Genomic DNA, 22782 nt, shown 5'->3' with positions numbered 1-22782 from the left:
CAGAATATTCACCTTGATGATATCTAGGTCATATTCGAAACTGGGTCACGTGCCATCTAAAACTAGGTCAGTAGGTCAAATAATAGAAAAACCTTGTGACCTCTCTAAAGGCCATATTTTTTATGGGATCTGTATGAAAGTTGGTCAGAATGTTCATCTTGATGATATCTAGGTCAAGTTCGAAACTGGGTCACGTGCGGTCAAAAACTAGGTCAGTAGGTCTAAAAATAGAAAATCGTTGTGACCTCTCTAGAGACCATATATTTCATGAGATCTTTATGAAAATTGGTCAGAATGTTCACCTTGATGATATCTAGGTCAAGTTCGAAAGTGGGTCACGTGCCATTTAAAACTAGGTCAGTAGGTCAAATAATAGAAAAACCTTGTGACCTCTCTAGAGGCCATATTTTTATGGGATCTGTATGAAAGTTGGTCTGAATGTTCATCTTGATGATATCTTGGTCAAGTTCGAAACAGGGTCATGTGCGGTCAAAAACTAGGTCAGTAGGTCTAAAAATAGAAAAACCTTGTGACCTCTCTAGAGGCCATACTTGTGAATGGATCTCCATTAAAATTGGTCAGAATGTTCACCTTGATGATATCTAGGCCAAATTTGAAACTGGGTCACGTGCCTTCAAAAACTAGGTCAGTAGGTCAAATAATAAAAAAAACCTTGTGACCTCTCTAGAGGCCATACTTTTCATGGGATCTGTATGAAAGTTGGTCTGAATGTTCATCTTGATGATATCTAGGTCAAGTTTGAAACTGGGTCAACTGCGTTCAAACACTAGGTCAGCAGGTCTAAAATTATTAAAATCTTTTGACCTCTCTTAGACTCTAGAGACCATATTTTTCAATGGATCTTCATGAAAATTGGTCTGAATGTTCACCTTGATGATATCTAGGTCAAGTTCGAAACTGGGTCACGTGCGGTCAAAAACTAGGCCAGTATATATAAAAATAGAAAAACCTTGTGACCTCTCTAGAGGCCATATTTTTCATGAGAATAATCAGATCTTCATGAAAATTGGTCAGAACGTTCACCTTGATGATATCTAGGTCAAGTTCGAAACTGGGTCACGTGCCATCAAAAACTAGGTCAGTAGGTGAAATAATAGAAAAACCTTACCACCTCTCTAGAGACCATATTTTCAATGGATCTTCATGAAAATTGGTCAGAATTTTTATCTTGATAATATCTAGGTCAGGTTCAAAACTGGGTCACATGAGCTCAAAAACTAGGTCACTATGTCAAATAATAGAAAAAATGATGTCATACTCAAAACTGGGTCATGTGGGAAGAGGTGAGCGATTCAGGACCATCATGGTCCACATGTTTCAAATGATTTGCTCTTCTAATTGAAGTGAAAAATGGTGGCCAAAAGAAAGTGAAGTACTCTAATTTGAAAAAAAAAAGTGTGTTAAATTTAAAATATATTTGATACAATGTATTACATGAATCATGATTTAGTTTTATTACAACAGGACTTGGGCTTTTGTAATAGAAGGTTAGGCAAAACTGGGTTTTTTTATCTGAAATCAGTATATTACATTTAAAGACAATTTGTAATATAAAACACAGATAAAATGATTTAGGCAAAAATATGTGTAAACTTATCAATAGTTGTAATAACTATACACAACAGTTGTTGGGTCATAGCTCGCATAATCAAAGAAAACTGTTGGGACACTATTAATCAAATTCCATCAGTGGTTCAATCTACATTTGCGAATAGATGTACTTCTTAATTTCCTTAGATGCACATCAAAGTTAGAAATCACTTATTGATTTTAGGGATAAAGTGGCATTTGACCAATACTAAAAATCCTTCTCAACTTGCTGTCTACAAATTTGTATATTACCAGTAATACCATTAGATCCAGTCATTTGTATTTCCTATATCATTGTTTTATGCTGGATAGTTATCAGCTGTTTAATACCACTGGAGAAAGGCTAGACGTCCAGTGTCACAATTTAGTGGAACATTCTTAAATATACCTTTAATATACATATTGAAAATTGTCTTAAAACTAAAACAGATAAAAAATGAGATGTTGTAAACAAAACCTAAAGTACTGAATCATTTTTTTCCAGCAACAAGAGAACACACAGCGTGTACAACGTGGGGAGAAACCACTACCAGATGAAGACATTAACAAAATCTTTAAACCTCTGCCCACTCCACAGAGGCTTGATAGTCTTCTGATCACAGGACAGATTGACAATTACTGTCAGCAGATTGGAGAGTTTGCATCTCAGAGCTTTGGAAAACTGTTCTTGGCGGAAAGTTTACAAGAAAACCCGCCAAATCCAACAGCGACTTGATAAACATTTTTATAGACGCCTCACATTTTGTTTCCGTTTGAAACAAAATTTTGTTTAAAGTCTTATCATGGGAAGTCAAACATCAAAGTGTGGCTACAAAAGTAGAAAGAAAAATAAATGGAAAATTAATAGTGTATTTTGTCATTATCTGCTATAATTAGAATTGGTTTATTATTCTATGCCATTACTGCCCTGCATGAAGAAACGTTGAAAAAATTTAAAATAGAAATGTTAACATTTTCTAATACCTATATTGTGTGCTAAATAGTAATGCTTCTCAGGGTTCTAGCCAGGATTTTCTGAAGGCATGTTGCAGAAGGATATTTTATGACGAGCAAAGGGGTGGGTGCGGGAGGGGTGTCCCCTCCTGAAGGGGGGGTATGGGGGGTCACCCCAGAAAATTTTGTGTTACTACAACTCTTTTTGGTGCATTTCAGAGTGAAAAACATAGTGGTATTTTCAGTGATTAATAAGCATCATTTACATGTACAACAAGAAAAGATATTAGGTGATAAAAATCCTATGGAGTTATTTGCTGAATGACAATTAAAAGTTCATCAATTTTAAGTTGCTAAAAATGTTTATTTACTATTTATTGTACATAAAACAACACAATTTTAGCACTGCACACAGATCTATTTGTATTTTAAAGTTTATGTCTTCTATAATTTCTGCGGAGTTTATTTGCTGAAAACTTATCTATTTTAAGTTTTTGAAAATGTCAACTGTTTGTTGTACATACATGTAAAACAACACAATCTGAGACTGTCATCCAGGGAAACGCTGGTTTCCATTTTGGACCAATGGCCATTTGGCGTTGCTGGGAGGGATTCTGAAATTGTGACCGGGGCCTCCGTGGCCGAGTGGTTAAGGTCGCTGGCTTCAAATCACTTGCCCCTCATCGATGTGGGTTCGAGCCTCACTCGGGGCGTTGAATTCTTCATGTGAGGTAGCCATCCAGCTGGCTTACGGAAGATCGGTGGTTCTACCAAAGTGTCCGTTCGTGTTGAAATAATGCACGAAGGGTATTTCAAACTTTTCTCTACAAGTTCTATTTTGAAAGTGACGACAGAAAACATTAATTCTTGCATTGTCTTTTCGATATTCCGCCCGAGAAAACACATTTCATACATGTGAAAAACATTAATATTACGGCGATAATTGTTCAAAAGCATTTTACCGTGTTGCACAATTTTTGACTTAATTCCTTACATTGTCTTTCCTTGATTGCGAAAAACATTCGGACGATAATTGTTGAATCATCTGTCATTATATGTAATGACATGTATAATCTTAAAACTTGCGAAAACAGTCACTTTCATGTACACATCACAAGATGCCGCCTGTCAAAGGATTTAAAGGCGGAGCTACGATGAAATTTACGTCACACGTTCCACATATAGGAAGCTGTCATTGGTTTATCGGTTATCATAACTCGCATCGCTTTACCTAAACTATCGGGTAGCACGTGGAAGCTTTTCGAATACACTATCGGATTAATCGGGGTGTTTATTGGGATGATTTTATGACATGTCGCTTCGGCAATTAAGGGATGACGGGGGAAATAAGGGATGTCGAATATACAACTCAAAGTCTGAAGGCATGTCGCACGCGACAGGCGATAATAGCCTGGCGAGAACCCTGCTTCTAAATGAGGTCAATGTCACAATGAAGTTCAATGAAATTTGGTGATTTTAGTGTCCACTCTTCGTTGCAAGCATACACAGCATAGAGAGCTATACCAAGGCTGCTCACTAGGAGACCAAGGTCACAGTTGTATGTCAAATTATTATTACTAGTATGCCTCCCGTAGGGGGAGAGACGTTGTTTTTGCCCTGTCCGTCCGACCTTCCTCCTGTCACACTTTATTTCTGATCAATAAGTAATAGTTATAGTATGTGTGAGAGTGTTACCAGGATATATCAGAGCTAGGGGTACATCGAGGGTATTTTTCTCTGCACATATCGTCGAGGCCGGTAGGCCGAGACAGATATGTGAAGAGAAAAATAACAGATGTACCCCTAGCTCTGATATATCCTGGTAACACACGAGCACTACATATTATAACTGTTTTATCGCATAGTTTATCATTAAAATTTATATATCATTTTCATTTAAATTTGTTTATTATTATTTTTACTATTTTGATTCCCTTTCTGCGCCTCGCTGACTGAAACACTAAAACTTCTGTTTTAGAAAATGTGTTCCCCAGATAAAAGTACCCAACAAATTTCTGCATTGGTTTTAAATCTTTGCATTTCATTGGCCAGACATATTGAAAAACTTGTTGTTTTGTTTGTAAAAAAAATCAAAGAAAAAGAAACATTTGAGAAATCTCAGAATTTCATATATTTCATGTATTTCTGAATTTGGCAATAACTATCAATTTTTTGAAATATTCTAGTTTATTTATTCTTTTACTTTATAAATGTAGGTGTTTGTGACAATTCTTTCTCTGTGAACTGTAAATTGGAGCTAAAATCATCTTTTTCTTTGAAAGGAAAAAATTATACTCCCTTGATAGGACCTCAATAGAGAAAAAGTGTTCCGATATATATCGGAACAGTTTTACTATGCTGATATATATCGGAACACTTTTTTTCTTATGAAACTCCATAGAGATTTCCGTATTGATATATATCGCAACAGTTTTGCAAGATATCAGCACAGTTTTGTAGTAATAATGTGTGTTACTATGTATAACATGCTGCAAAGATCAAAGGAAAATTGCCGCACTATGCGATAACTGGAGAACCATTTGACCTAGAACCTTCAAATTTCATAGGATGGCAGGGCTTATGGAGTAGATGGCTCCTAATGTTATTGGGGTCACTTCATCAAAGGTCAAGGTCACAGGGGGCTGATCAATAACTTGAGAACCACATGACCCAGAATGTTGAAACAACAGGATGATTGCACATGCAAAGTGAATGACCTCTATTGATTTTGAGGCCACTATTAAAGGTCAAGGTCACAGTAGACAGAGCCTGGAAATCCATTTCCGATCAGTAACTCGAGAACCATTTGACCTTGAGCCTTCAAGTGTCATAGGGTGATAGGACATAGAGTAGATGACCCCTATCGGTTTTTGTGTCACTCCATCAAAGGTAAAGGTCACAGGGGACGGAACAAGGAAAACCATTTCCGATCAATAACTTGAGAACCATTTGACCCAGAATGTATAGGAAGATTGGTCAGGTAGATTAGATGACCCCTATTGTTTTTGAGGTCACTAATAATAGTCGAGGTCACAGGGGTCTGAACATGGAAAACCATTTCCGATCAATAACTTGAGAACCACATGACCCAGAATGTTGAAACTACATAGGATGATTACACATGCAAAGTGAATGACCTCTATTGATTTTGATGCCACTCTATTAAAGGTCAAGGTCACAGTAGACAGAGCATGGAAATCCATTTCCGATCAATAACTCGAGAACCATTTTACCTTGAGCCTTCAATTGTCATAGGATGATAAGACTTACAGAGTAGATGACCCCTATCGGTTTTTGGGTCACTCCATCAAAGGTAAAGGTCACAGGGGACTGAACAAGGAAAACCATTTCCGATCAATAACTTGAGAACCGTTTGACCCAGAATGTTGAAACTTCATAGGATGATTGGTCATGCAGATTAGATAACCCCTTTTGTTTTTGAGGCCACTCTATTAAAGGCCAAGGTCACAGCAGACAGAGCATAGAAATCCATTTCCGATCAATAATTTGAGAACCATTTGACCTAGAACCTTCGAATGTCACGGGGTGATAGGAACTACAGAGTAGATGATCCCTATTGTTTTTGGGATCACTCCATGAAAGGTCAAGGTCACAGGGGGCTGAACAATCAATAACTTGAGATCCACTTGACCCAGAATGTTGAAATTTTAAAGAAGGATCGGACTTGCAGAGTAGATGACCTCTGTTGATTTTGGGATCACTCTGTTAAAGGTCACAGTGACCTGAACATGGAAAACCATTTCCGATCAATAACTCAAGAACCACTTGACCCAGAATGTTGAAACTTCATAGGATGATTGGACATGCAGAGTAGATGACCCCTATTGATTTTTAAGGTCACTATTAAAGGTCAAGGTCACAGAGGACAGAATATGTAAATCCATTTCCGATTGATAACTTTAGAACCATTTGACCTAGAACTTTCAAACTTCATAGGGTGATAGGACTTACAGAGTAGATGACCCCTATTCTTTTGGGGGTCCCTCCATCAAAGGTCAAGGTTACAGAGGGCTGAACGTTAAAAACACTTTCTAATCAGTCACTTGAGAACCACTTTAACCAGAACGTTGAAACTTATTATGATTGAACATGTAGAGTAGATGAGGACTATGGATTTTGGGGTCACTCAATCAAAGGTCAAGGTCACAGGGGCCTGAACATGGAAAACCTTTTCCAGTCCATAACTTGAGAACCACTAGGCCCAAAATGTTGAAATTTAATGGGATGACATGCCAATTAGATGATCCCTACTGCAGCCAATCATCAGTGTATCTTTGACTTTCGCTGCTGTCCCCTATTGACTTCTTGCCTATATGACTATGCACTGGGAGAGACATGCACTTTTCTACAAAAGCATCTTCTAGTTTCTTTTTCATTTATGCTTGGAGTGGTTGTTAACTGTAAAAAATGGTCACAGGTCGGTTCAGGTATGATTCAGTTACTTACAAATTTCTTGCATGTTTACCATGATCGTATAAAGGCCCTTTAACTGTTAGTACTGTCTGTAAATCATTTTACTGGTAATCAAGTTCTGTTCATAAAATTGTGCATCATGCCAAATGCAAGTAAACGTGATCACTAAAACTGTCCTGCTATGCTGCTTTATATGCTTGTGAAAGGATCACTTGCTACAGGTGGTGTGCGGCATCCTCAAAAGCTCTCTTACTTAAGCCTATCTCATCTTATTTTCAGAATATTTCTGGGCTAGTTCATTAAGCAGCTGGATAGTCCCGATCACTCGTGTTATTTCCCTTTAATTACTTGCAATTGTGAAATACTGACAGTGTCAGCTGAATAACACAGTTTGCATCCAATGTCCTGCCACCTTAACTAAACTGTTTTTGGTCATGGTATTTTAGTCAAGATTGATAACGAGCCTTGTTATCCTAGTGGCTGTGCAGTTATGGCCCTTGAATTACAAAAAAAATTGCTAAAATTCAGTTCAATTGCTAGAGTACCATGAAATCATTATGTTTCCCACCAGAGACATATTGATTTACTCCTGTCTGTGTGTCACAAATCTTGTCCGCATTCTTAAGTCAAACATTTCTCATTCGATCTTCACCAAACTTGAACCAAATGTTTTTGACCGTAACTCCTCGGCCAAGTTCATTAACTAGCGAAATCGTCCCAGGCACTTCAGAATTATGGCCCTTGAATTACCCAAAATCAGCCTTTTTACTCTTTAAAGCTATATTTGTAGTGAGTAAACAATATATAAAGATTGACTTACTATTGAGATGATTAGGAGACATGCGCTTTTTTCAAAAGCAGTTCTAGTTTATAGTTATTATTACTGGTCGCCACCTGTAACCCGTGCTGAACACTTGATAAATTTAGTGGATAGTGCAAGATACAGAAGACGCCCCGATTCCAATTCCCTGGTTCTTCGCGTGCCGGGTGTAAAGTACACTTACACCACGGAACCCGTAGTTGTTAGTATTGGAAGAGCGGAGGACCGAACTCACGAATCATTGTTTCATACTTTGTGTTACCGCTGGACCACCATGCCCACTATTGATTGATTTAGGGTCAACTTGACACGTGTTGACTCGCTTGATATATGATTTGGTATTGATACTGTTAAAAAATCGTTATTTCATAGCGGACTTTACGAGTTCGACTTCTCTGTAGAAAGTCACTGTCTCGCACATGCTGCTGTGATTAAATCCGGTTCGTTTTCTCCTTACAAGGCTTTAGATGTCCTCATTTAGTGTATTTCTGTTTTTTAAAAAAAACACTCGAGTCTGACTTACAATACAGTTAATCCAATTAGACTTAGAACCAAGGTACAGGTTGGATTTGCATTATATTTGAAATATCAATGTGGCATAATCACTACAAATCAGCTTTTTTAATAATCAGCTTTAATTCTTGGATCTCAAATCACACGGTATTATTCATAGAAAACAACGCTGTATCCAGGACACATTCCTCACAACACATCTAATTCCTACGACGAAAATGCATCATTCTTAAATTATATGTTGATCAAGAGACACAGAGATTTTTAAATACCGTATGAAACACTATTGGGTCTTATAGAGCGTATTATTATATACTCGTTTCTACTCCCCGTGAAGTTACAATGGATCCGGAAACGTCAATATTTTTCCACACTCCTGACGCCTGAATTTCATATCGGGTGCGAGACCTCATTTAATGTGTTTCGTTGAATTAAAACTTTTATTTAGTTCGGTATTGTCAGTTTTACTCAGGCTATTGAACAAATTCGTGATAAATTCATTACACTTATACGTGTTGATACATTGTAAAAGGTTATTATCTTTTCATCGGTAAATATGCACTCGTTCTAAAGTCGCGCAGCGCGCAGTATCTCCGCTGCAGAACTCGTGCATATTTCCTGACCTATAACTGTTTCAATTATGTCCGTAAAAATGTTTTGCATATAAATCTTGAAATGTTAATGCATGTTTTCCTATATTTTAGTTTTATTATTTAGGTTAATAAAGTCCATTTTATAGTTGCTGCAAAAATTATATGAAACGCATGCAGCCCTTAACTTTTTGTACATTAAAGACTAGATTCCAGTGCTAATTTTGAAAGTGTCTTGTACGTTATAGGCAGAATTTACGATAGAATAACAATGATTGAAATAGTTACATAAGGTATGAGGTGCAACCAGTAACACGATCTATAATTTAATACGTGTTGAATATTGCCCCTTTAATTCAATGTTCTTAATACGTAACGAATTTCATATGACTGATATGTACGTTGTATACGTCCTGTCAACCGAGATTCACGTAATCAAGGTTCTCCGCCGCCGTGCAGATATTCAGGAGGTTGTTGGTTCGAGACCCTCACCATATAATGTGCCGGGCGACCATGGATTTGAAGCGACCCGAATCAGGCAAAATATTTTCAACTGTACAAGTACTCTAGCGCATACATATTTTTTTTTCATCCAAAAAGAATTTAGTTGAATTCTGTGAAATAATAGAAAAATGTGCTGGCTGGCATTTTTGAATAATTATTTTAAAATGTTAAATGTGTTCTTTTTAACAACTTGAACTTCCGCGTTTAATGCGTTATTCACCTAAATCAATCTTCCTTTTAAATAAATAATATTGTGCGTCAATAATAAGTAGATCCGGTTATCAGATTTTATTTTCATCTGACCCACGTAACTCAAATATCAAAAGTAGACTGGAACAGCATATACCTTTACTATACGAGCACCAGAGTCGGTGGTTCAGAATGCTAGTCTTTTTTTCCAAGGCAGTTTAGATAATAGCGAGAAAAGACTGAAAATCTGTATATGCTAATTTCCAAATTTGTCATTTTATACATTCAAACCGAATAGATCTAACAGTGATTTAGTAAAAACAAAGAACTATAAAATACTTCTTTGGTAAAAACAAGTTAATTTTGAGGAAAAAATGTTAATCATTATATTAAATTTGAATAGAAACAGCATATTTGGCTAAAATAAGTCCATTAAACTGTAAAACAATTCAGTTATGCTTAAAATCCCTACATGATCTCCTAATTCTATCATAGAATTACTTTTTTGAAGTTAAATACGATACCCTTCTGGTGAAAAAATATTTTGTCAGTCGGTGAAATATCAGAAGGGGGTAATTATGAAAAGGACGTTTATCAATAATTCAATAATTCCATCTTTTAAACAAATTATTCAGGTGATATTAGGCACAAAGAAAATATTTAAATACGGGCACGCGACAACGCGAGATCGACGGGCATAGGAAGGGGACAGATGTCCCGTTATAATAACACGCGTGTGCAAATAGATATTGTCCACACGTCCACAATAAAAACACAAATAACAATTTATAAAGGGGTAACAAATTTGGAAATTGAAAAGAAAGTGTTTACGAAACACCTGCTTCAGAATTTATTCAATCGTTAGATTTTCTCATAACGGTAAAAGTTGTGTATCGTATGTAAATATGACAATGTTATATCACAACTCGAGTGACGGGTGGTCAGTAAATTGAAAAGCACCGTAAATCGAGTGCGACCGTGTTATACTAATTCGTCAGTTGTCAACCAGTAGATTCCTGCTGTCAACACCACGTGGTGCCGTAATTACCCAATCATTGTTGGACTTAGTTTGTTTGATGCAGGTAGACAAGGTACACTTGATTGTCATCAACGAACAGCTGTTGCAATCATCACCGTTGTGCACACGTTTGGCCGCTGGTTCAAATTGACATTAATCCGTTCTTGAAGAATAAATAACCCAAATTTGTGACAAAAAGATTTTGTCCATCGTACGTTTCCCACAGAACTAAGTTAATACAGACGTTCTACCACGCTAGAAATAGTGTCACTTCATGTGGCACGGGTACAACGACGGCTGATTAACGTTCGTTTGTAACCACCTTCCATTTCTAACCTTATTAACGCACTGGAAAAATTATTTTATCTCTGGTTTATATTTTTTTGTTTATCAGCCAGAAAAAAAATTGGAATTGTGGGATTATTGGGGTCGGGGATTGGGTAGGGCCGTAAACCAAATACCGTTCGTCACAAGCCCTTGGTGTTTTTTTTCTTCACATTTCACTTAACAACCTCAGTGCAATGTCACAATAAAACACATTTCATCAATTACGTGTTTGCTTGATCAATTTCTAAACTGTTCACTGTTTTTTTTCTGCCGCCTTGCAGCGGTGACATGCATGATTTAAATCGTTTTACCGGAATATATTGTACATTTTTTTTTAAAGATCACGGTTATTAAAATGTCACTCCCAACTTTTTTCTTGAGAAAACGCTTGTTTGCGTTTAGACAGGTGATTTTGCGAATATTGGAAAACTGATTTCTTTAATATTCTAAAATATTTAGTTTATGATATGAAATGAACAGTTCGTTTCTCATTTACCCTTGCGTGACATCTGCACTGCGATCTGTATTACTAATGATGAAGATCCAAAAATGATGCCGACACTTTAATGTCACCGATAATTGCCGACAGTAAGTCGTTATCGTTATTGAATATCTCTAATTTACTGAGTTTACTGTCAATAATTGCAATTAGTACTTGCTTCAGGCAAATAGAATTCGATTTTATTCTCTGCTTCTTGGGAAAAAAATCCATCTAGTTATATTTTCATCTCAGTTCTTCTTATGGGTTTATTGTCATGTTGGGAAATACGGACAAACCCAGGATCAAACCGTCCTTGCTCAATATGACATAGGCGGACATCCCCACCCCGCCCCCCTACCCACGCACAAAGAAAATATTGTTCGCCGTTGGCAGCTTTGGTTTTTTTTATTTTCTAAAGTTTTATTACTATAAAACTGAAAGGGGATTTTGCCCACCTTGTTAAAATTGTCCGCGGAGATTTTTTCCTACAATCTGGCTACAGAAAAGCCGTACTGTAATCTGAATTCCTTTTTGGATGTCGCTATATTAAGAAGTATTTCTTTGTACCTGAATGCATGACTGGTATATTTTGCCTTTTTTTGTGAAAAATGTTGAGTTTACTTACAAATGTTTATTTTATCATATGCTGACAGGTTCCATGTTCAGTGTAAGCCAAATCGCACCAACAGACATAATTCCCCTATTTCGATATAATACATATGATATAGAATTTTTTTAAAAAGAAAAAAAATATATGCATGAACGGAATTTAGGTATCTCCACTTAATATATCTATTAATATATCTATTTATGTATTTGCATTTTCTTCTTCTAAAAAAAAATGCCCCCCCCCCCCCCCCCCCTCCTAACCCGACCCCTCCGAAACAATACCATCACTCAAAGTAATGTACGGTGGGAAGGTATCGCGATCCTGTGTTCTAACTTGCAGCTTTTTGTTTTAAAAGGTGTCCAATCTGTTAAGAATTTAATGCTCCTTTTAACCATTCGGAAAAAATGGAAATGTTCAAATGATGACAAATATGGCTGACGCAAAAGCATTGTGCAGCGAAAATTGTACCGTTGTTGCAGAACACCTGCCGACATTAGGCTTTCCGTGTAATAAATATGAAATTATCGCTCCATTATTTGATTCCATAAATATCATAGACTAACGGTTAATTCACTGCACAATTCAAGGCCCTTTGATATTCCCTAAATGTGCGGAAGGGGACGGGGTCGGTCCCTTTTATGTAATGGCTATTTACACAAACGTGCGAGCGTAATTTATAAAGTTGTTAAATTTGCTAAATTAATTTATACGACACGCGATAGTCTAATTTTATTATTCTTTTAACTATGCCGACAGATGTTACTGGTGTACAGTTATTATTATATGTACCAGATGGTACATGTACCTCGTATCACGTAACAACGTACATGCATTTAATATGCACATTTTAGGTTTTATCTTATTAGTTATTGTTATACGTTACCATCAGTACCACGGATGTTGCGAAACCGAGTTAAAACACACAATTAAATGATGTATTTTTTTCTTTCCATTTAATTAAGGATACTCCAGGTTGCAGTCTGAAAACTTGTAATTTTTTACACAAAGAGTATAAATAGTGGGAAAAACTGTAGGTTCCTGTTGACATATATAAACTTACTACATTTTGTCCAACTTTTGTATTCAATAATCTGTCCTTTTAATTATAATTTGTAAATCAGAACTGATCCTTAAGTCTATAACCAAAACCCCCGGAGATTATGTTATCTTGTAATAGGACATTACTGACGCTGTAGTGTTATGACGGGTGTCAAAAATCTTAAATTCAAACAATCTGTTTACTTTCTAATCTTTATCTAGGGTACTGATCAAACAGATTGCCCCTAAAATCCCGTTAAAACAACAGAACCTTAAGTGACAACAGTATCCGGGCTCCTGGAAAAAATGACACTTACGTTAATTCGCAATTTCTGTCGGGGGACAGATTCTGTTAATTCCGGTACTGTTTTAGAGAGGCTGTTTTTTTTTGACACTTATCCTGAACAATAAACGGGTATCTGATTTGGAAATAAGCTTAAAAGTGACAAATAACAAGATTTAGCCGGAACGTACACCGGAAGTACCTGACAATACCCCGGATTCTACGGACACTAAGGTCCGTAAAATAATCTTTTATATCTCATTATTTTGCAATTTTTAGCTCATTTTTCTTTATTATTTTTCCTTTTCTTTTCATGGTACGATTTCGTTAATCATAAGTTATTGTTCTGTGTTGCTCTTTGTGCAATTTTTTCTCCATAATGGTTCCTTAGATGTATTTGAAATCAAAATTATTGCCACAGCAGCCATAGTATTTAGGAGTTAAAAATCTTTCTTTCTTTCTTTTTTGTGATAGAAATTAGCGAAAATTTATTTCACGATACAGCTGTTCAAATCACTTGACAGCGTATTATTATCAATCGTGGAATTGATTTTAAACTAATCAATGTTATTGAAAAGTTATCGTTGTATAAAGTGTGTACAATTTAGATAACTATCGCACCAGTATAAACTTGCTGACACTTTCTGTGTGATCGTTGCGGTTGTTGTTTACAATATTACAGGGAGAGGCGATGGCATCAACGAGACATCTTGCAAATCTATCGGATTTTCTTTAGACTCAATAATTAGCCCCTGAAAAAAGGGAGTTTAAAAAGTTAAGCGAAGGTTTTCAAAAAGAGACACATCTGGTAACGTTTCCCTGCTTATTAAATGAAACACTTTTCCTGTAAAAAGAAAAAGTATATAATTTTAATTTAAAAACCATTGTCGTGTTATACCTATTCAAGCGTCTGTCCAAAATTATATATTCGAGGGAAGATTTATCCTACTTTAAGAATGAAACACCCCATGTCCCTAGTAGTCGAATCCCTAGGTCAAAATCACGTCCGTTTATTTTACACAGTTGTAATAATGTTCTTTATAGTTTCAGTTCAGATTTATAAAACACAAAATTATACATTTGATTAAAATGTCAAGGTATTTCTGAAATTAAATATTTTTTGCATATCGCATGCGATAAAGGTCTTGAAATTAAATAATCTTTATTTGAAAATTATAATTAACTTGCATTTTAAAAATATTTTAATACTGTTTTCTTCTTTAATGAATGAGTTCTCCCCAGTATTTAGCGTTTTATTTTATTTTATTTTATTTTTAAACTTTTTTTCGAACTAAGATTCTTTTATATACGGTATGAGTAGGCTCAGTATGATTTGAAGATAAAATACTGGATATATTTGTCATTATTCAGAAATTATTAATAAATGTTCATGATTTATGAATAATTAATTGAGTTACTTGACCACAAATCAATAGATTTGAATTTGAAATCTTTGTTAGATTTGAACATGCGGTGAAAATGTCGCGTATCCAAGGTATTCCGATATTGGAACAGCTGGTGCCCGCTAAGCTCCTCCTACCGTTAAACAAATAACACTGTAAGTGTGCCGAGCACGCGACTGTCTCGCGACAAAGATCATTGGCTGAAAGGATTAATAAGCATGATTGGTTCCCCGTTTGACAACGGGATGTTACCAGTATGCGCTTTGTTGTAAGCACAATCTGTCGCACTCTGGTACCCACTAACCATTGTTCGGAAACCGTTATAAGGACCGTTACAAAAATGCATACATCACATTTCTGTTACTGCGCTTGTTCGCAAGAATCTACGTGAAAATCTTGCTTTTTTAAAGTCTTCAAGTGACTTAATGACTTTTTTTCGAAGTAAGAATAAAATACTTGAAATAGTTGCAACTGTGTGCCTTTAAAGCTACTGCCACATATATGGTATTAACATATATGGATTTTCGTAGTAATTATTAATGAGGAATGTTCCATTCTGCGAAATGAAACTGCGTCTGCGCATGAACAATATTGACTTTAATCACAATCACGAAGACGAACAAATAAGATTGCAGGAATAATCAATAAGTTGACAATTTGATTCATTTGGCGTTCTTTGTGGAACTATATTGAACGCTGGTCACCATGGTGCACCATCATTCGGACTTGATGTCACTGATGTTGCAAGGCTGTGACGATTACTGGGCTTGGAACAAAAAAGACAAATCACACGAGGTGAAACTTCTCGGAACAAGACAGCAAACTGCTCATTTTCATCCAAAATGGTCGAACGGTACCGCCGGCGTCCGCGGAACCAGGTGTTTGAACTACGGTACACATTACTGGGAGGTTAAAGTGTCACAAAGACTGTTCGGGACGAGCCTGATGTTCGGGGTTGGTACGAAACACGCACGACTACATGTGGACGCATTTGTGAACTTGGTCGGTGAGGATGATCAAAGTTGGGGTATTTCTCATAAAGGGATTGCGTGGCATAACGGAAAAGGCCGAAATTTTACGAAACCGTTCCGTGAGAATGAAGCAACAACAGTCGGAATATTGTTTGACTGGTCAAAAGGAACGTTATCATATTTTCAAGATGGTGAACCCTTGGGTGTGGCTTTTTCAGGACTAAATCGTGTGAATCAAGAACTTTATCCTATTGTGTGCTCAACCGCTGCTAAAACGGAAATGACGCTCGGCCGACGCCGTCGGATGTACCATAATCTTCAGGATCGCTGCCGGGCAGCCATTGTGTCAAAACTGAAAGAAGAGAAACAAATAGACTCTTTACCCTTGCCAAATAGAATGAGATCCTTTTTGAAGGACACTTTACGATGATGGAGAAATATCTATTGAACGTACATCAGTGCTAATTGAGTTAAATCAGCAGGGACAATGTGCAAATGATGGAAAGTTGTGCAATTTAGTTAGTATTATTTTGTAATGATAACTTTTATAATTTGTAATGAACTTCATTTTTGTTATTAACAACAACAACAAAACTGTACAATTTTTATTTTGCCTACAGATGTCTTTCACAAACTTTGATACTAATTTCTTTTTGTATTGAATTGTTATGAATGATAATGCGTTTTAAAAAATGACGATTCATCATTTTTGAATCAAACATTTATTTTATATTATTTTTTTTATTCTTTGCAGAATATGTAATATGATACAGAAAGATAGATGTATAAGTTATTATTTTAGGCTAAAATTGCGACTGTGTTTTTCTGTCATATTATAACAGTGAAATTCAAACTACGAACATGCGTATCAGCTGTGAATTTTCTTTGTTTCTTTATGACAAAAATTCGGAAAAAGCCGTTGCCTAGTAAATGGATCGATACCAAATTATTCACTGATCAGCTGTCAAGCTTCCATTCTGCGGCAGCCGATCAATGACAAATTGTCGTCTGCTATTCAGCACGGTATCGATTCCACAAATAGTAAAACACCTGGCAATATGTAGCATTGTCTCCGTTAGAAATTTGAATTATCTTTAATTAGATTTCTTTCTAGCAATATGAGCTTTTGCAAAATCATATGGGATTCGGCAAATTCTTTGTTCATTTTCAGCTAAAATAAATTGATTTCTGCCAAACAAAAATAAAAAATATATGACTAAACTTGACATATCTTAATGATTTTAAATGTTCGTTGAAAATTTAATAAATAACAATAAAATGATCCTTTTGTTTATATATTTTATCATAAATATTCATATCAACAGATGTTTCGTATGTCCTAGTGTTACAATGTGTAAATGTAGCTAATTAACTAATGTTTTGTGTGTATGTTTATAAATTTGAGTCGTTGCGAGAAAATGGACGCGTTTTTTTAATTCGTTTAGAAGTTTTGGCCATCACAGAATTTACAAAATTTAGTGCGAGCTTTTCTCTTTAAAAAAATTAGTACTTTTTACTTTGATTTTATTTTAATAGCTTGTCAGATCGCACAAAATATAGCATTCGGTCCTTTATTTTCACCATGCAATATAGGAAGTGTCTAGGGGTACGGATCCGTACTTCTAGACACTTTACAGTATATAGTGTCTATTTTGACGCGACGACTCTCGTGTATAAATGTTTTATTTATTGTATACATGTAGTATAACCGGACAATAATATAAAGTTTATTATTCCGTCCGAAGGGATGAGATATCTAGTCAAGATGTTTTTGTAACATATAAATATAAGTTATAACTTGTAAATATTTGTACATAACTATTTTATAAAGAACTATTTGCCAAATGTTTCATTCTTACCACAGCAAAGGTGCTTCATTTTTATTTATTTGTTCCAAAATTGATCCTTAATAGCTTTATCCTCCTGAAAACGCATTATAAATTGATGTGGTTCTGTCCTAGGACAGTAGACTACTATTCTTAATTTATTGGTTGCAAATGTCATAAAATCATACCTTTATATTAGAAAGAGAAAAAACTGTATTATAGTGTAAATAGAGCATTTATGGCTACAAAAGAACCATAAGATTTTGACTGTTTTTGTTGTTTATGAAATCTGAACAGTTTAAGACATATAAGAAAGTTTAAAAAACTACAAACATATTAATTTAGATTTACCTAATGAGCACGGGATTAAGAAAACAGTATATAAAACTGCTGTGGTCCATCTCTCAGGTGAAAAAAAGATCTAAACTTGTATACATATTTTATTCTGCTTAACCAAATCGGACAAATCTTATGAATATTCGTATAATTTCGTAACAACAGTCAAAACCTAATGGATCATTGAAGTCAGATATTCGTGTATTATATACATAATGATAGATGTGGTTTACGGGCCGGACCGTGCAATAATAGAGACACAAAATGTGGATCTTGTACATAAATAGTAGTTAGTACCAGTACTAGATCGATCTTATGTTGAGTTTTATAAAATATTTCATTTAATTATCATATGTGGTCAAGTATTTCATTCATTTATTCATTCATTTATTCATTCTTTCATTCATTAAGTCGTAATTTCATTCATTCATTCATTCATTCTCACTGTCGTGTAACAGCACATTTTGCTGTGCAGCGTGAGGATCATTCATTCATCCATCCATCCATCCATCCATCCATCCATTCATTCATTCATTCATTCATTCATTCATTCTCACTGTCTTGTAACAGCACATTTTGTTGTGTAGCGTGAGATTCATTCATTCATTCATTCATTCATTCATTCATTCTCACTGTCATGTAACAGCACTTGCTGTGCAGTGTGAGGAGCGAATCTCTGTGGCATGGACTCGTCAGCACGGTGGTGCTGTCCCCATTTTAGGGTATATCATTTTTTACTTTGAAAAATTATTACTTATTATTATTCCTAAAAATGTTTTGGTTTCTATGTTTTGTCTAGAAAAAATGACAAGTGTACAAGCGCTTGACTTGTTTTGTACCGTGAAGTTTTGTGTAGACGAGGTATAGCTCTAAATGTATATAGAAATGAAATGTTTCATATTTATTTATTTATTGATTTATTTATCAATTCGTCTGTTTATTTATTTGATTTCAGTATTTATTTGATATGTGTCAATATTGGAGGACGCATCTGTCTCAATGAGAAAAATATCAGATATGATACATTTATATTTTTGTATATAGTTCGTCAGTTTCCCTTCACGGACGTTGAATTCCACAATTTTCACGGATTCAGAAATCGGACATGTAAATAACTATTTATTCTATATTTCAATTGTACCTCTTTGGATATATTGTTCTAAAACAAAAAACAGTCAACAGAACTATTTGAAAATAGGCGAAGCATGTGGGTGTATACACGTTTTCTTTCTGCCAAAAAGTGTTATGAATATTTAACAGTGACAAAATCAGATTAATGTTTTCATTCTGACAGCTTTTTCATATTTCTTAATCGATACAAACTCATTTTGTAGAAACTCATTTTGTAGAAATCTTTCCATTTTAACTTTTTTTTGGATTCTACATACTTTTCTAGTGATCTTTTAATAATGAAAGAAAAAGTGCTGTACGTTTGTATTAATGCTGTTTGAACTTTTTTTATACAAATTTTCCTGAATGTGAGGTGTTTTCCAACTTTTGTAATATTTTATACTTAATACTGGGAATATATGGTCAGTCGTATGAAAACGTTGATAGCATGCATGTGTATGTGAGATTTGTGACTTAGTATGCTAGAAATGTCATTTGTATGTAAGATTCAGATTTTATATGTAAGATATGTGTAGGTAAGGTATGTGGCTTTGTGTGCTAGTATATGTTTACTTGTTGCTTGTGAAAATGAACAAGTTATATGTATTTCTTACCTTCGCGAGTAAATGAACAAAATAAATATTGATTTTCTATTTACTTGTTTTGTTCTCATTGTTGATAAAGGTAACCTTTCCATTTTCTGGTGACAAACCTGTGAATTACGGAGTCATTTAAAAAGGGTCTAGGTACGGAGAGAGTAGGAATAGCTATTAAGTGCTCGCATTTGAAAAGCGGGCGGTCTTTTTAAATGATGTTATGTCATGAACCAATCATATGTCCCTCTGTCCAAGACATTATTCACAAAATGTCCCTTATGTCTCTTTGCCAAGCGCTTTATTCAACGTATGGGAGGTATTCAACCTAAAGTCCCTTCGCCTTTGATTTTTTAAACATGAAGTATGTACATGAGATGCAACAACAAAGATGGGAACCTCTATTATAGTTCACACTATGTAACTGGAGATGTTCGTTATTATAATAGTGGACTTTGTCTTATAATTATTTATAATAATAATAATAATAATAAAAAAACACTGAAAAGCCACACCGAAACACCCGTTAAGCTCGGTTATGTAGAAAATACTGCTGAAATATATTTGTTTTTGTGGACAGACAGCTATTTTGAAATATCTCTTTAAAAATAATGACATTTGATATCAATTCATGATTGTGTAACTAGTGTTTTCTGTAGTTACTAAAAAGGCATGATGGTTCTGAAGAAAAATGGGCACTTTTAGCTGAAAGTAGTTAACATGCATTGTTACGTCTTATAGTCTGAAAAAAAAAATGTTACGCAAAAGGTGGGCCACACAGTAAATATTTTTGTTTGGATGTATAACAGTACAAAAAGTGATAAAAGCATTCAGCAAAGAAATTGTCAGGCATAGTTTTGCGTTAATCTATAATTGAGCCGTACCACGGGAAAACCAACATAGTGGCTTTGCGACCAGCATGGATCCAGACCAGCCTGCGCATCCGCGGAGTCTGGTCAGGATCCATGCTGTTCGCTAACAGTTTCTCTGATAGCAATAGGCTTTGAAAGCGAACAGCATGGATCCTGACCAGACTGTACGGATGCGAAGGCTGGTCTGGATCCATGCTGGTCGCAAAGCCACTATGTTGGTTTTCTCATGGCGTGGCTCATATAAAGTTTGTCATTCTATTAACTTGTATTATCCTACATATTCAACCTTGCAGGCTTTTTTTAAGTAACGTATTTTCAAGATGATGAAACGGATTCGGAAATATTATTTATGACATGAGGTGTATATCACATGGTAATGTATAGACTAGCTACTAGTCTGATAATAAGTTTTTTTTATATACTAATGTATTTCCTTGTCAGATATCTTTCATTTATAGATAGCTCCCTGTTATAGACTGCTCCCTTTTGAATATCTGGCTGTATTATCAGACTAGTAAAAAGCGAATTTCTCTCTTGGCTTTGATTGACCTTTATAACATTTTAACTGCCCATGCCAAATTGATGGAATTCACTGATAGCACTGCTGGTCAGTAATTTATTGACATAACGGCTTATCCACAACCCCCACCTTATACATAGCAGATGTTTGAAATGTTTCATTCATTCATTCATTCGTTCATGAAAAAAAAGAAGATTTTATTAGATTCTTGATTGGAGTATAATGTTGGATGTTTATAATTGGAGTATAATATTTTGATGTTTATAATTGGATGTTTATATCTGGAGTATAATATTTTGATGTTTATAATTGGAGAAATGCATGACTTTAGAGACTGGCTTTCTAGAAGTATGAGAAAAATAGCTAAAAAACATTTCTATCAATATTGAGATTTAGACATAAATCAGAATTAAAGAGATAAAGCTTCTTTAATCTGATAAAATCACTTTCCAGAGATAAGTTTTCAAGAGGCAAATGCAACTTGTAAATACCGCTGATAATGCAATTGTTGTGGGATATTGGGGAAGGCAAAAATGAAAATTAACAATTATTTAATTAAACCTATGGATGTATTAAGTTCTTGAAATACATTTCATTTCATTGAACATTTTTGTTATTGCATGAATTTATTTTGTAGTTTCATTATTCTTTCAAATTCAGTTTGCTAACTGTCATTAAAAAGATATGTTTCAGTTATTATGTCCTTATTAGCTCATTATTACCATTAACCTTCGTCAGATGAATATTCGAGCAATTGCGGTTTTCGTAAGCGATGTTCTTCAATGTCACTGTCACTACTATATCCTTCACTTAAACATTGTGGATTTTCAGTTTCAATATCATTGTCTAGAAAGTACATCATTTTATCGTAAACATAAGAACTATTCATTGGGCATGTAAGTTCACAGCTACAAATGTCTGCATTATCACATGAGCACATACAGATGCATTGCAAGGCGCCTATGTCACAGCAGTCATGTTTAATTATCTGTGTTGTCTGATATTCGTCTTCAAATGGCTGTAACAATTTTTTCCTTCTGCATACTTTCGCTTTCACATATTCTTTCATGTCCTGACTGATGTTTTTACTTGAAAGACACCTTTTATAGTTCATAATTATGGCATGACATTGCTCATTTTCTTGTCTGCCCGCTCTGCCAGACTCTTGCAAGTAGTCATCTAAATCATTGCAGGCCCCATAATGGATGACTGTACTGACCCCTTTCACATCTAAGCCCATACTAAATGATGTACTACATAACACAATTCTGATATGTCCGTCTGGGTTCTGATAAGATTCGGCAATGGACTCTTTCACCTCCTCATCAGTTTTTAAATGGTACATGTCAAAAAGTCGATTTCGATCATCATTGCTCTTGGTTTCATCATAATTTACATACCCGTCTCTTCCAAGTGAGGTTGCTAAATGTTCAAAAACATCGGAGATATGCTCAATCTTCCTAAAAAAATATTATCATTCGTGGAGTTTTAGGTCCCTCAAATCTAATTATATGAACCAACCAATCAAAGTCTTTAGTTATGTCACTCCGTGTTCTGGTAGTTTCAAATACCCAATATTTAATATTTGGCTTATTTGGGGTCACTGTCAACTGAAATGTCTTGTCGCTCATGCAGAGATCTTTAAGAATAATATCCTTCACTGTCTTAGAAGCTGTGGCAGTTAGTGCAACAACAGGAACAGTTGGCCCGGCCAATGACCTCAATTCATCCAAACAGCCATAAAATGGCCTGTAAGCATTCTGTTTTCTTTGTTTGTCGCCTTTACCACTAAAAATGAAA

At 35.2% G+C, this 22782-nt stretch overlaps 3 protein-coding genes across 3 annotated transcripts in view; 2 read left to right on the top strand and 1 right to left on the bottom strand.

Moving 5' to 3' along the window:
* LOC123523893 (eukaryotic translation initiation factor 3 subunit H-like) overlaps window positions 1-2455 on the top strand; it is a 28012-nt gene extending 25557 nt beyond the window's left edge. The window contains exon 6 of the mRNA XM_045301637.2: window positions 2096-2455. Coding sequence (XP_045157572.1) covers window positions 2096-2326 — 231 coding nt within the window. The 3' untranslated portion in view covers window positions 2327-2455. The remainder of the gene's footprint in view (window positions 1-2095) is intronic.
* Window positions 2456-15071: 12616 nt separating this feature from the next.
* On the top strand, window positions 15072-19650 carry LOC123523895 (SPRY domain-containing SOCS box protein 3-like). Its single transcript, XM_045301641.2, has one exon. The coding sequence runs from the start codon at window positions 15460-15462 to the stop codon at window positions 16153-16155; it is 696 nt and encodes a 231-aa protein (XP_045157576.1). The 5' UTR covers window positions 15072-15459; the 3' UTR covers window positions 16156-19650.
* Window positions 19651-21706: 2056 nt separating this feature from the next.
* Window positions 21707-22327, bottom strand: LOC128555998 (uncharacterized). The gene has a single exon (XM_053539875.1). It carries the CDS (start codon window positions 22325-22327, stop codon window positions 21707-21709), a length of 621 nt encoding a protein of 206 aa, XP_053395850.1.
* Between the last annotated feature and the right edge of the window lie 455 nt (window positions 22328-22782).

This window comes from Mercenaria mercenaria, chromosome 3 (assembly GCF_021730395.1).
Source record: "Mercenaria mercenaria strain notata chromosome 3, MADL_Memer_1, whole genome shotgun sequence".
NCBI classification, from domain to species: Eukaryota; Metazoa; Mollusca; class Bivalvia; order Venerida; family Veneridae; genus Mercenaria; species Mercenaria mercenaria.
The sequence above is the reverse complement of the archived record's forward strand: the minus strand, read 5'-3'. Positions and strand labels throughout refer to the sequence as shown.